Source organism: Mirounga angustirostris, unplaced genomic scaffold (assembly GCF_029215605.1).
Source record: "Mirounga angustirostris isolate CCGP_5_RB_7025 unplaced genomic scaffold, mMirAng1.0.hap1 SCAF_5, whole genome shotgun sequence".
In the NCBI taxonomy this organism is placed as follows: domain Eukaryota; kingdom Metazoa; phylum Chordata; class Mammalia; order Carnivora; family Phocidae; genus Mirounga; species Mirounga angustirostris.
In genome coordinates, this window is record NW_026991713.1 from 174,120,740 (window position 1) to 174,132,615 (window position 11,876).

Sequence of the window (11,876 nt, forward strand, 5' to 3'; positions counted from 1 at the left end):
TTCCGCGGGGAGACCGGCAGGCTCACGCGTCTCCCCGGGGCGGGGGGGCCGGAGGCACTGTTGCCGGGGTAGCGTGCAGGCGAGCTTAGACTCAGGCGACGCGCGGGACAGTCTCCGTGCGCCGGCTTCCCTGAGGTCCCCGGCCCTCGCGGCGGCGGCGGCGGAGCGCTGAGGAAAACTGAGCCGGTCGGAAGAAGTCGAGCCCGAGGTGTTTCCGGTTCCGGTGTCAGTTCGAGGCGCCGCCGCCGCCGCCGCCGCCGCCGCTGGAGCCGCGATGCCTAAAGGAGGTGAGGGGCGAACGCGCGTGGCCCGCGGGCCTCGAGGGGCTGCCCGAGTCCGGCAGCCGCTGTTCATTCAGCCCGCGGGCGTCTCGGAGAGTGGCGCAGAGGGAGGGCGTCCGCGCCGGCTGAGGGCCAGGTGTGGGCCTCGACGCCCAATTGTCCGAATGGAGAAACTGAGGACCGGAGTGGCCACGAGCCCCTCCTTCGTGGGTCTGGGGAGACTCCGAGGCTCCGGGTCTTCGCCGACACGGAAGGCCGGATCTAGGGCGCACTGCTCCTGGCCTGGGGGAGCGGGAGTTTCCTCCCGCTTCTAGCCGGGGACTGAGTCACCGCGTCCCGCGCCTGTGCCGGGCCCTCTGCCTTGCGCGCAAAACGTGGGCCCTCTCGAGCTCTGGGCGAGCTGGGCCTGCCGAATGAGACCTAACTTGATGCTCTCGAGCCTGGCCGACTTGGCTTTGACCGCGCCTATTCGTCAGCGGCTCCATGTGTGCTTTTGAGCCAGTTGCTTCATCTCTCTGTGTTTGGGTTTTCTCATTTGCAAACCGGGCTTATGATTGTACCTACCTCATAGTACAGGTGGGAGGCTTAAACTGGGTAATCCACGTGGAGGGCGCATCACAGTTAAGCGCCCATTAAGCATTATTTGCAGGGTTTTGTCAGTTTCTTGGCCAAGAAAATAGAGGATCCACGGTAGACCAGTCCTTCATTGTCTTTTCCCTAAGAGTCAGAAGTTCTGGAAGTCTAGCTGTGTCACTTGGAAGAAATCACTTAATTCCAGCCTGTTTTTCTCATCTGGAGCACCTGGCTAATAACCCTTAGCTTGGAGAGCTGGAGGTAGAGGTCGTAACAAAATAGAGCACTCAAAGTGCCCGGCGAACTCCTGGCACAGAACAGATGTTCGGTTAATAGCGGTAGCTCATGTGTCATGTTGGTTAAGATGCTTCAGCCCACAGGAAATCTACTTGGAGTTCTTTCAAACCTAAATGACTTCCTGATTTTACTTGCAGAGATATTGGGGGTTACAGAGCCGAATCCATTCAAACCTACCTCCCTACCGATTTCATCTGTGGTAGGAAGAGCCCTGTCTCTTCCATTTTTCTCAGTCTTGTGTTCTGCAAAAGGAGGGTGCTAATTGAACCCTTTCGGTTCCAGAATTCTGGCTCTAAGGGTCCTATTTCATAGATACTTTGAGCCAAGGTTGGAGGTTAGAATTAGAAAATCCTAAATATCTTGGTTAAGTGACTTGATCTTTGGCTTGTGAAAAGCTTCATGGGCAGATACGATTTACATTTCTTGCTTGTGTTGATTTGCTTGAAAAGCAAAACAAAAGACTTCTTTTATTTTAAAGTATAAAGTTCTCTGAGAGAAAAGGATGCCCTCTTGTTTCCGCTGTATAAATGTGAAACACTTTTAAAGGCAGGAGCAGTTTTTGATAAAAGTTATGGTAGGCCAAGCTAAGGTCAGTCTCCCCTAGCCAGGTGTGCTGGATGAGAGCCTATAGTAGCCAGTTTTGAGTTTTGACTACTGCCTGGAATCTTAAGAGGGCAAGAAAGGGTGTTGGTTTTTGTTTTTGTTTTTTTTTAAGCGGCAGGCTTGATCTCTCAAAATAGGACTTTCATGAGCATAGACTGAGACACCCCTGGGAACCCAGGTAGTCATTAAAAATGGGTGGTGTGGTCTGTAGCAGCCCAATTACAGCTTTGCAGCTGCTGTCTAGGAAATAAGAGGAGGTTGGTTTCTCTGCTCCTGGCTCTGGAGTCCAGAGGAGCCCTGGCCGTCTAATTACAGATTCTCTACCCTCAGTGAGACACTCTGGAAGTCAGCTGGGCCGAAGCTTCCAGAAGAGGTGGGGATGGATTGAGGCCACAACCCCCAGCATCCTCCAGGACCAGCAGAGCAGGTGCCATCCTGCTATAAAACTGGCTGATGGCTTTCGCAGGGGTCAGTCTTTTGTCTTCGCTCAAGAGGGTCAGACTGTAAAACTGATACTCTTAGATGAGCTTTAATTTACAGTCACATTTTTAACTGTTAGAAGGTAGTCGGCTTCATTCTCAGCTTTAACTTTGCCGGCTATGCTGCTTACTCCAAGCAGAAGAAAGTTTTCAGTAGGTTTTAGGTTTTTTCTTTCTACCATACCACTTAGGTGAACGTGAAGTATTTTATTATATCTCTGACATTTACAGTAAATCACTGATGTGGTCAGTGGCTTTGTTTTTTTCCTCCTGCCAAAATACTCTATTAGAAAAATAACAAATGTAGCGTATGTTTCTGTAGTGCTTATTCAATGCCAGGCACCGTTCCAAGAGCTTTACACATGTTAAGTTCGTTCGCCTGAAAACTCTAGGAGATAAGAACACAGATGGAGAAACGGAGACTCAGAGGTTAAGTACCTGCCAAAAGCTAGCAAGTGGTAGAGCTGAGATTTGAATCTTAAGTGTCTTGTCCGCAGAGCAGGACCAGCTGTGACTCCTCATAGGTTTATTCTGAGGATCAGATGAGTGGATGACTGTGACAGAACATTTAAAAACCACTGTAGTCACAGCAGGATGTGAGTGTTACATGTTCTGACTGCATTTGGGTGCACTGTGTGTGGTTTCTAAGGGACCGTGGGATTTGGCCAGTTACTGTGTGTGCTGTGCCCTCCCCCATATCCTCCCCTTGGGTCTCATTTGTAGGAAGCTACATGCAGCACACAGTTGGGGCTGCCTCAGGTGGTCACATGTTGCTCCTTTGGTCCCTTTGAACATGTGAAGGTAGGAGAGTATAGGTTTGGGTGGTGCTGGGTGAGGGGTGGGGGAGGACTCTGCAGCCTCTGATGAGAGCACCTCAGGCAGGACACAGCCCCCTGGGGCTCAGGGCAATCAAGGAAGCCAATTCCCTCCCACCATCCTAAACTGCCAATCTTTGTGCAGGGAGAAAGGGAGGCCACAAAGGCCGGGCAAGGCAGTACACAAGCCCTGAGGAGATCGACGCACAGCTCCAGGCTGAGAAGCAGAAGGCCAGGGTGAGTACGTGCCTGTCCAGGCCACTGGAGTGGCCCAGGGTGGTTTCCTGCCTCTTTGGCATCCAGAGAGGCCAGGCAAAGACCACCTATTTCCTAGGAAGAAGCCAGCACCTGAGGTTCGGGGTGGGGGTGGGGCATGGACAGCAGGCAGGTGTCCCAGAATAACCGACAGTGAAGAGGAGAGCCATCTTTGATTGAATCAATTAGAACTTTGTTCTTTTAGCGGTGATTGCCTTAGTGGGTCTCTGTTCTTGGCCCTGTGTTCCTGCTTTCTGGGAGCTGTCCTTCCGCCAGGCTCAGCCCATCCGCGGCTCAAGCTCCCAGCAGTCCCCATTTGTTTGCTATAGCCATGCCAGACCTCTTGCCAGACCCAGCATGACATGATGCCCTGCCTTCCCACACCCCCAGCAGGCAAAGTACTGTTCGTTTTTCCAGGCCTTGCCAAACGTCATCTTCTCTGTGACTCTCACTGAAGCTGTTCACCTTTCGCCTCTAGTCTGAGCTTAGTAGTTCACTATACTCTGTTCCTGCAGTGTTTTTTCCAGCCTGTTGTCAGGAAATAGAATGTTTCCATCATCGTTGATGTCCACATCCCTGACTACACCATTAGATCTGCCCCTGGATAAGGGCCGAGAAGAGCATAGTCAGGCCCGATGAGTGACACAGCTGTGAAGTGCCTGGGAGCCCCTAGAAGGGAGGGGCCACATGTTCTGGGAGAGAGGGGAAGAGGGCCTGACGGAGGGGCGGGCAGCTAAACAGGACCTTGGAGAATGTGTGGGCAAGTGCTAAGGGGGAAGGACCTACTGTTTTTGTTAGGAATAGTTTTGGTGGGAAGCAAGAAAAGTGGAAGAAAGCGGCATGTTGGGTGTTGTCTTAGGAAGCCAATGCAGCAAGGCCTCTGCATGGGCAGGTTGGAGTGGCTGGCCTGCCATTAACTGTGGGAGTGGAAAGCAGAGGAGGACTGGCTCAGGATTTGGCAGCTGCGTGTGGCAGCTGGGGAAGCAGGAGGGGAGCTGCGCAGGACTGTGGTTTCCAGCCCCACAGCTGAGTTTTTCTGACCCTGGGAGATGAACTTCTCCCCCAGGTTGGACTGTGGGAATGGCTTTCAGGCTGTGGAGCCGAGTAGATAGGCTGCCTCTGACCCAGATCCCCTACTAGGAGCCAGGGTCTCAGAGTAGGACCCTTCTCCTACTTGGTCCCAGCCTTCTGGGGCTTAATTTCTCTGGGTCCACAGTCTGGAGGTGATGGGAGCAGGGGTCACAGTCTAGGGGGTTTGTGCATTTTTGATTTTGCAGGTTGTCCATTTCTGAAACAGGAAGAAGAGGAACAAGGAGAAGAAGGTGGAGATGGGGCTGCAGGTGACCCCAAAAAGGAGAAGAAATCCTTAGACTCAGATGAGAGTGAAGATGAAGACGACGATTACCAGGTACTCCGTTTGGTAGAGGCCTGGGACTTGGACTCATTCAGTCAGCAAACGTTGATCGAGTGCCTTTTGATTACCATTTCCAATGGTAGATGCGGACAGAGTCCTTGCTCAGAAGGAGTTATGTTCTAATAGGGAGTTACAATAAGGAAGTAAACGCACAGCATAATTTCAAGTAGTGGCAGGTATTATGAACAAGGTGGACTGTGATCATGAGGACGTGGCTTTCAAACTGAGATCTGAACAAAAGGGCTGGAGCCAGGTGTGTGAAAATAACCGTGCAGAGCAGTCCGGGCGGCTGGGTTAGCACACTCGGGGGCCCTGGGGTGGGAACAGGAGCAGCAGGAGGCTGCTGGGGCATGTGCCTTGGTGGATGCAGAGAGGAGTGGCTAGGGAGGAGAGAAGAGGGGTTCGCAAGGGCAGCTCCTGTGTGGCACTTGAAGGGGTTTGGGTTTCACTGTTGTGGGTGGGGGGCAGCTGGTGGAGGCCTTGAAGTGGGAGGGAGAGATGACCAGATTTGCTTTTGAAAGGTGGTTTTGGCTTCTCTGCAAAGAGTAAATCCTAGGGTGTTGAGGTTATAAGCAGGGAAATGGCAACAGGTCTCCAGACAAGAAACTGACTTGTGTTGGGATGGAGGCAGTGGCTGTGGAGACGAGTGGGCAGATTCACACCACGTTTTAAGAGATGGGCTCATTGGGGTTTGCCGAGGAGTGGCTGCAGGGGCTGAGGGAAGGAGGCATAAGGCTATGGCCTAAGGATGGTTGGAAGGAGCAGAGTGCGTGAGGCACGTTCACTTTGCGATGTCAGTGGAGGCGTTTACAGGTAGCTGGATTGGCTGTTGGTGTCTGGAGCTCTGTGTCAGATTCACTGCTGTTTGGAAGCTGTCTCCTTGGTCACTTAAAGAGAAAAGCTGGGCTCAACATGACATGAAACTTGGACCCAGCCTGTTACGTTGAGGACTTGTGCTCTTGCTGAACTTCCCCCAGGGGAGGTGGGAGGTGCAGCTTACTAGAACTGATTGTGATCTCGTGGCTCATTCTCAAGTCATTTCCGTCCCCTCAGCTGAGATGGCTGGGAGTTGGAATTGGTCCTGAGAACATCCTTGGCCCGGCCTGCCCCGGGGATCCAGCAGTGCTGTTGCCGTCATCTGTGAGATTCCATGGAAAACTGCTTGCAGGGGCCGGGCTTGCAGTGGGGGCATAGTGCTCTGTGTTGAGAGCTTGTGAGTTGGGCTTGGGTTCTCAGCTCACCTGCTGTCTACTTCCTGGTTGGCCTTAGGCAAGTTAGTTAGTCCTGTGTCTGTTCTTTCACCTCCGAAACAGAGAATAATCCCTGGTTGCTGGGACTCGGCATAGATTGGGCTCTAGTCGTGTGCATTCACCGTCCTTGTACCTCCCAGGCTGGTGAAGACTCTCCTGAGTGCTATTCCCACTGTGAGGCTCAGACCGAGCATCATGTTGGGCCGGGGGGTGGAGCAGGAGTTTGTCCCCGTCCAGGTGGGCTGTTGGGAGACGGTGGGAGTGGCCCTCAGGGGCTCTGCAGGACTAAACTTCTCCAACAGCCAGCTTCTTGTCCCATCTTAGCAAAAGCGCAAAGGCGTGGAGGGGCTCATCGACATCGAGAACCCTAACCGGGTGGCACAGACAACCAAAAAGGTCACACAATTGGACCTGGATGGGCCCAAGGAACTTTCAAGGAGAGAACGGTAATCACTGCTGCTGGGCTTGGGACCTGGGCATGTGGGCAGGGGGCTGGCCTGCGGGCCGGGGCAGAGTGGGGGCGTGGCTGAGGCGCTCAGATCCCCTGCCCTTGCCTCCTGGGCTCTGAGGTTCCCAGTGACTGGGTCGGGGCTCCAACTACAGCATTTATTTTTGTTTCATCTTATTCCCCAAAGGCTCTATAGAAGCTTCTCCAAAAACACAAAACAAAAATAATTTTTTTCTACCCAGCAGGGAAAAATAGAACAACAGATTCGGACCTGAGCGTTGCATTTGAAGTAATGCCCAAGGATACGGACGGTTATTCTATAGTCCCTTCCTTCAGGGCACCCCGTTCCAGGGACACTTCCCTTCTCCGGCCTGATCTGACCATTGCTGGCCTGCATTCTTCTGGTGTCACTGCCATGGGTTGTGGGAGAAGGCAGCACAGTGCAGAGAGGTGTACTGGCTGCCTGAGGGCTCCCCAAGTCCCAGGTGGAAATGGAGCTGCGGACAGCCTCCTCTGGGTTGTGTGAGGGTCTCAGTCCAGTACTGGAGTGCTCTGCACATGGCCATTGCTTGACAAGTAGTGCCCTGACTCTGGATGGCTGCCGGCTGATACCAGGGGCCTTACAAGAGGTTGAAGTTCTCTAGGGAAAACTGCCCTATTTTTTTTTTTTCCTTCCTGGGCTGCTAGGATTTTTTTTTTTAAAGAAGTTTAGTCTTTTTTTTTTTTTTAAGATTTTATTTATTTATTTGACAGAGAAAGACACAGCGAGAGAGGGAACACAAACGGGGAGTGGGAGAGGGAGAAGCAAACTCCCTGTCGAGCAGGGAGCCCGATGCGGGACTCGATCCCGGGACTCCAGGATCATGACCTGAGCCGAAGGCAGTCGCTTAACCAACTGAGCCACCCAGGCGCCCGCTGCTAGGATTTAAATCTGCCTTCCTGTGCTAACATGGCTGAGGGGTCTAGAAAACCCCACAGGGAAGGCTCATGAGCTCAGGGTGTGATTAGAGGCCGCTAAGGATTCTAGCCTTCTGGTAGTTTCCCTCTCAACAGTAAAAAGGGGATCCTGTTGTTACCCCTGCTTTTTGAGGTTGCAGAGTGAAAGCCATAAGGTCCAGCATCCTGCCTGGCACTTAGCCTTCACTGAGGGGGCTTTGCAGAGCCTTTGGGTAGCCTTGCTCATCATTCCGGATGCCTCCAGGGCATACACCCCTCTCCCCCCCCGGGTTTGGATCTCTCCTGCTTAGCTTAGAGGCTCCTGGCTCTGCACCTACCTCCCAGGGTAGGATCTGCTGAGCTGAGAGGTATGCTAGTCTCATCTCTGTAGCACGTTTCTTATCCAGAGTCTCCTGACTTTCGGTGGCTGGCCTTCTCTCCTTCTGTCGGGCCTGTCCCCATGTTTTGTTTCTTATTACTCAGTGCTGTGTGCTGTGAAGACCTCCGGGAGGCCAGGTCCTTCCCCCAGGCTCCTGCTAGGCAGGGCTTCCCTGCCCCCTCCTCCAGTACTTGGCTCTTCCAGGAACCTGGTATAAGTGGGACCATCCAATAGCACAGTGAAAAGTGTGCCCACTCCAGTTCAAAATCTCAGGCCTGGGAGGAAGATCCTCCATCACCTCTTTCTCTATCTAGTGGGTTGGTGACTGACACCTTTGTCCTGTGGGAGCCTAGCTCTCATTCCCACACCCTCTTCAGTGGGGGTTCATGCCCTGGAGGGCAGTCTCTTCTTACACATCTGAGCTGCCCTGATTGAGAATGTGCTGTGTTCTGTTGACCTGAGATTGGGTGGGTGTGGTTCCCATCCGGGGCTACTTGGTCCACTCCCTTCTCTACCCCTCACAGAATGTGGTTTCCAGTGCCTTCCTCCTCCTGCTCATCTTTGGATACACTGTTCACTTGGTTTTTGAGCCTCCTTTCTCGCTGTGGACATGAGACCCTAGTTAGCACCCCCTTACCCCCCAGCGCAGACATTGTTCACTCTGTGCTAAGCTCACCCCCATCCTCTGCTGTCTGGGGAAGCTGCTGCACCACTTGAACTTCCTCCAGCCCCTTAAGTCTGTCCGTCAGAGGTCCGGGCCCGTGCCTCTGCTTGTTTGGTGAGTGTCCATCATGAAGAGGGTATGCGGAGCCAGGGTGCCCTCCTCCACTTGGGCCCCAGGCCCGAGGACTTGGCTTCTATCCTGGCTTCCACATTCAGCTCAGCTGATAATGGTTGTGAAGATGTCCCCTGTGACACCATTTTATCCAAACAGAGAAGAAATCGAGAAGCAGAAAGCAAAGGAGCGTTACATGAAAATGCATTTAGCTGGGAAGACAGAGCAAGCCAAAGCTGACCTTGCCCGGCTGGCGATCATCCGGAAACAGCGGGAAGAGGCTGCCAGGAAGAAAGAAGAAGAGAGGAAAGGTAAGTGGTGAGCTCGTCTGGCTGCCTGACTCTGGTTCTGGGCAAGCCACCAAACCCTGCGCTTCAGTGTCCTCGTTGTGTGGTGGGATGGGGTTGGGTTGTTGGCTGGAGACGCAGCCTGTGGGTACATGCGTGTGCCTTTCTCGTCACGTGGAGGTGGGCGTTCCTGCCCACCACATCCCGGGGTGCGGGGAGTGTCCAGCAGCAGCCCGGAGTCAGACTAGGGTTTGAGTCTAAGCAGAGCACCGTGCACAGCAGCCGACGGAAGCCGCAGGGATGCGGCTAGGGCATACCTTCAAGGTTGGACGGTCCTGCTAAGGCATCTGGTACCTTGTGTAGCGGGGAGAGCCACCTCGGGTAACCGCTGTCCATCTGAGGGGCTTGAGAGGGTAGGGCAGGCGTGGGCTGGACCTCACACGCACCCCGGATGAAATCTGGCCCAGCTCTCCCTCTTCCGTGCTCTCCCTCCAGTGGGGTCAGAGGTTGGTGGCGGGAGCCGTGGGGAGTTGGTCTGGTTTATAGGAGCATTTGACTCAGGACTTTGCGCCTCCTGGTCTCACGCACCCCTCTGTACACGTGGGGCCACAAGAGCCCTTAGGGATCTGCTGTCCTGCCTCCTCACCAAATCATGAGGAAACAGGCCTAGAAGGGGGAGATCAGCTGCCCCAGGGTTGTCACACTACACTGGAGGTAGCCTGCTGTCCCAGCTCCCCACTGGTAGCTCTTTCCTCCCAGACCACAAGCAGGAAAGACCTTGGAATGTTGTTGCTGGTCGGAGGCTGCAGCGCCCACGGGGAGAGGGTGTGATTGTGGGGTTTCGCCTGGGGGTGGTTAGAGGTTCCTCTTTGCCCAGTAGATTGTGTGGTGGGCTTGTGTCAGGGGGCAGCCCCCCAAATGTGACGGGAATGTCTGGACACCAGGGCGCAGTGGCTTCCACAGGAACCCTCTTCCCCCCGGGCCTGTTCCTCTGCCGGCTGAGCCCGTTGCCCCGAATGTTTTCTGTGGTCTTCGAGCCCTCAGTGCCGTGCTCCCGGGGTGTGCGGGCGCATGTGTGTCGGGGGGGTGGTGTCACGTTAACACCTGCCCTTCCCTTCCCGCCCTCAGCAAAGGATGACGCGACTTTGTCGGGAAAACGGATGCAGTCGCTGTCCCTGAATAAGTAGCATGGCCTGCGGGAGGAGGCGCCAGGGGTCCGGCCGCGCCGCCAGGCCCTCTGCCGAGTCTCGCCTGCCCCGTCCTGGCGCCGCCGCAGCAGCAGCCCCTCACGGCAAGGAGCCCCCGCAGCCTGGGGCCTCCTTCTCATCTTGGCACAGAAATTGTTTGGGGGGATGGTGGGGAGGGCTGGGGGGAGGGAGCGGCTGCTATCTTTGAGACAGAAAGATGCGGGACAGCATTTCATATGTAACCATTCGAATGTTTTGCCGTTTTTAGAATTCAGAACTCTTGTTGGGGGTGCCTGGGAAGTGGGGTAAGAAGAGCTTCCATTTGTCCAGTAGGTTGCCTGGTAGGGGCTGATTGTGTGTGTGTGGGGGGGCAGCTGCTGACAAGTTTGCAACAACCGGCCCCGGTCTGTGTTGCCTGGGTGCTCACTCAGAGGGGCTGTCGTCTGGGAGCCCGTGCCCCTGGGTCCATGAGGGTCATGGCTCGTCCCCAGCCAGTCCCCTCTGCCCTTCCCCGCCCCATCCCCACCCTTCTGGCCAGCACTAGGGCCCATTCTTAACCCTCCCCGTTGATCATTTCAAGAAGCCTCTGTTTACTGTGCAGCACCCAGGCAAAACATACTCCACAAGTCCAACTTGTATATTTGGCAGATTAAACTTGACATTATCATAATCTTTGTTCTGTGATCCATTTTTGGGCCCTTGTGCCTGGGGGCCCTTTTCCCCAGCAGGGCATGGTGTTGCTCTCAGGCAGGCCTGCCCCACGAGGTTCGGGCAGCACCCAGGCGGGTGTGGGGACTGGTCCCTGGGCATTTGAGCTAGGAGAGACCTCGGGATAGAGTTCGTCCCTCCCCTCCTTTAACCCAAGTGTGGTAGACCCTAAGCCAGAGTGACCAGGGACCGGTCCACGGTCCATAGCACCAGCAGCGTGCCTCCCTGTGATGCCCTCCACGTGCCCCTGGTGTTCACAGTGTCAGAATTTCAGTGCTGGGAGGAGCATCCCAATACCTGGCATGACTGCCGGGCCTGACCTCATGCCATCCTTACCACCCTGGTGGGGATGGCAGCAGGGAAACTGAGGCTTAGCACCATCACGTGAGCTGCCTGCAGACTCGGCCACTGTGCCTGTTCCTGCTCCCGCACCCCTTCATCAGGGGCGCTCCGCCTTGTGAACACCAGCATCCTTTGCATACGGTCCTGAGAGGTCAGTAACTGGTGCCAAGCAGGGGTCTGGCCTGAGGTCAGAAAGGAGGATTTAGTGGCAGAGATGGAGTTGGGCCCCTGACTTCCAGGGATCCTGCCACGCCCCCTGGGCTTGACCATGCTGGAGGTCAACAGCCCCAGGAGCCCCGGAAGGGTTACCACAGCTGCCAGCATCTGCAGCTCCCCCTGGGCTGTGGAAAATCCCTGACCCTGGACCTGAGAAGCGGGACTGAACCTCAGAGGTTGGCCAGAGCCCCCCACCCCTTGGAGGTCGTGCAGAGCTGGTTCAGGTCTGTGCCGTGAAAATGAGTTCTCTGAGAAGACGAACAAGAAGGTGGTGGTTGTCTGGAAGGTTCACAGACAGAGTACCCTGTCTTTGGCTCCGGGGGCTGCCAGCCGGCCGAACTAGAGCCACACGGGGTGGTGAGGAGGTGGCCTCTAACGTGCTGGCAGCCGGGGGTTTGCAGGAACGGCTGGGCCAGCAGGGCTCCCTGTGTGCCCGGGACTTGTCCTTGTCTGGTTGTACCTTGGTGTGAGACTAGAAGCCAGGATGTCCCTGGTGTGTACGGGCCTCCGAGTGGTCGCACAGATCTCACCTGTGTACCTGGGTGACGTGTCGGCAAGACTTCTGGCTCGAAGCATTTCCTTCCTGGCTCAGCTAGCGATCCGGACCCACATCCAGTACGTTTCAGCAGGT

General features: G+C 55.0%; 1 protein-coding gene across 3 annotated transcripts in view; it reads left to right on the forward strand.

Annotated features, from left to right (window-relative positions):
- The first annotated feature begins 128 nt into the window (after nucleotides 1–128).
- Nucleotides 129–11,876, forward strand: part of PDAP1 (PDGFA associated protein 1) — a 33,634-nt gene continuing 21,886 nt past the window's right edge. For 2 of the 3 annotated variants that reach the window (XM_054507691.2, XM_054507690.2), the window contains exons 1-5: nucleotides 129–287; nucleotides 3,194–3,285; nucleotides 4,601–4,711; nucleotides 6,292–6,413; nucleotides 8,665–8,816. In XM_054507691.2, coding sequence (XP_054363666.1) covers nucleotides 275–287; nucleotides 3,194–3,285; nucleotides 4,601–4,711; nucleotides 6,292–6,413; nucleotides 8,665–8,816 — 490 coding nt within the window. In that variant the 5' untranslated portion in view covers nucleotides 129–274. Of the gene's footprint in view, nucleotides 288–3,193; nucleotides 3,286–4,600; nucleotides 4,712–6,291; nucleotides 6,414–8,664; nucleotides 8,817–9,920; nucleotides 10,650–11,876 lie in introns of those variants that run through there. The other variant, XM_045875784.3, reaches the window with a different exon arrangement.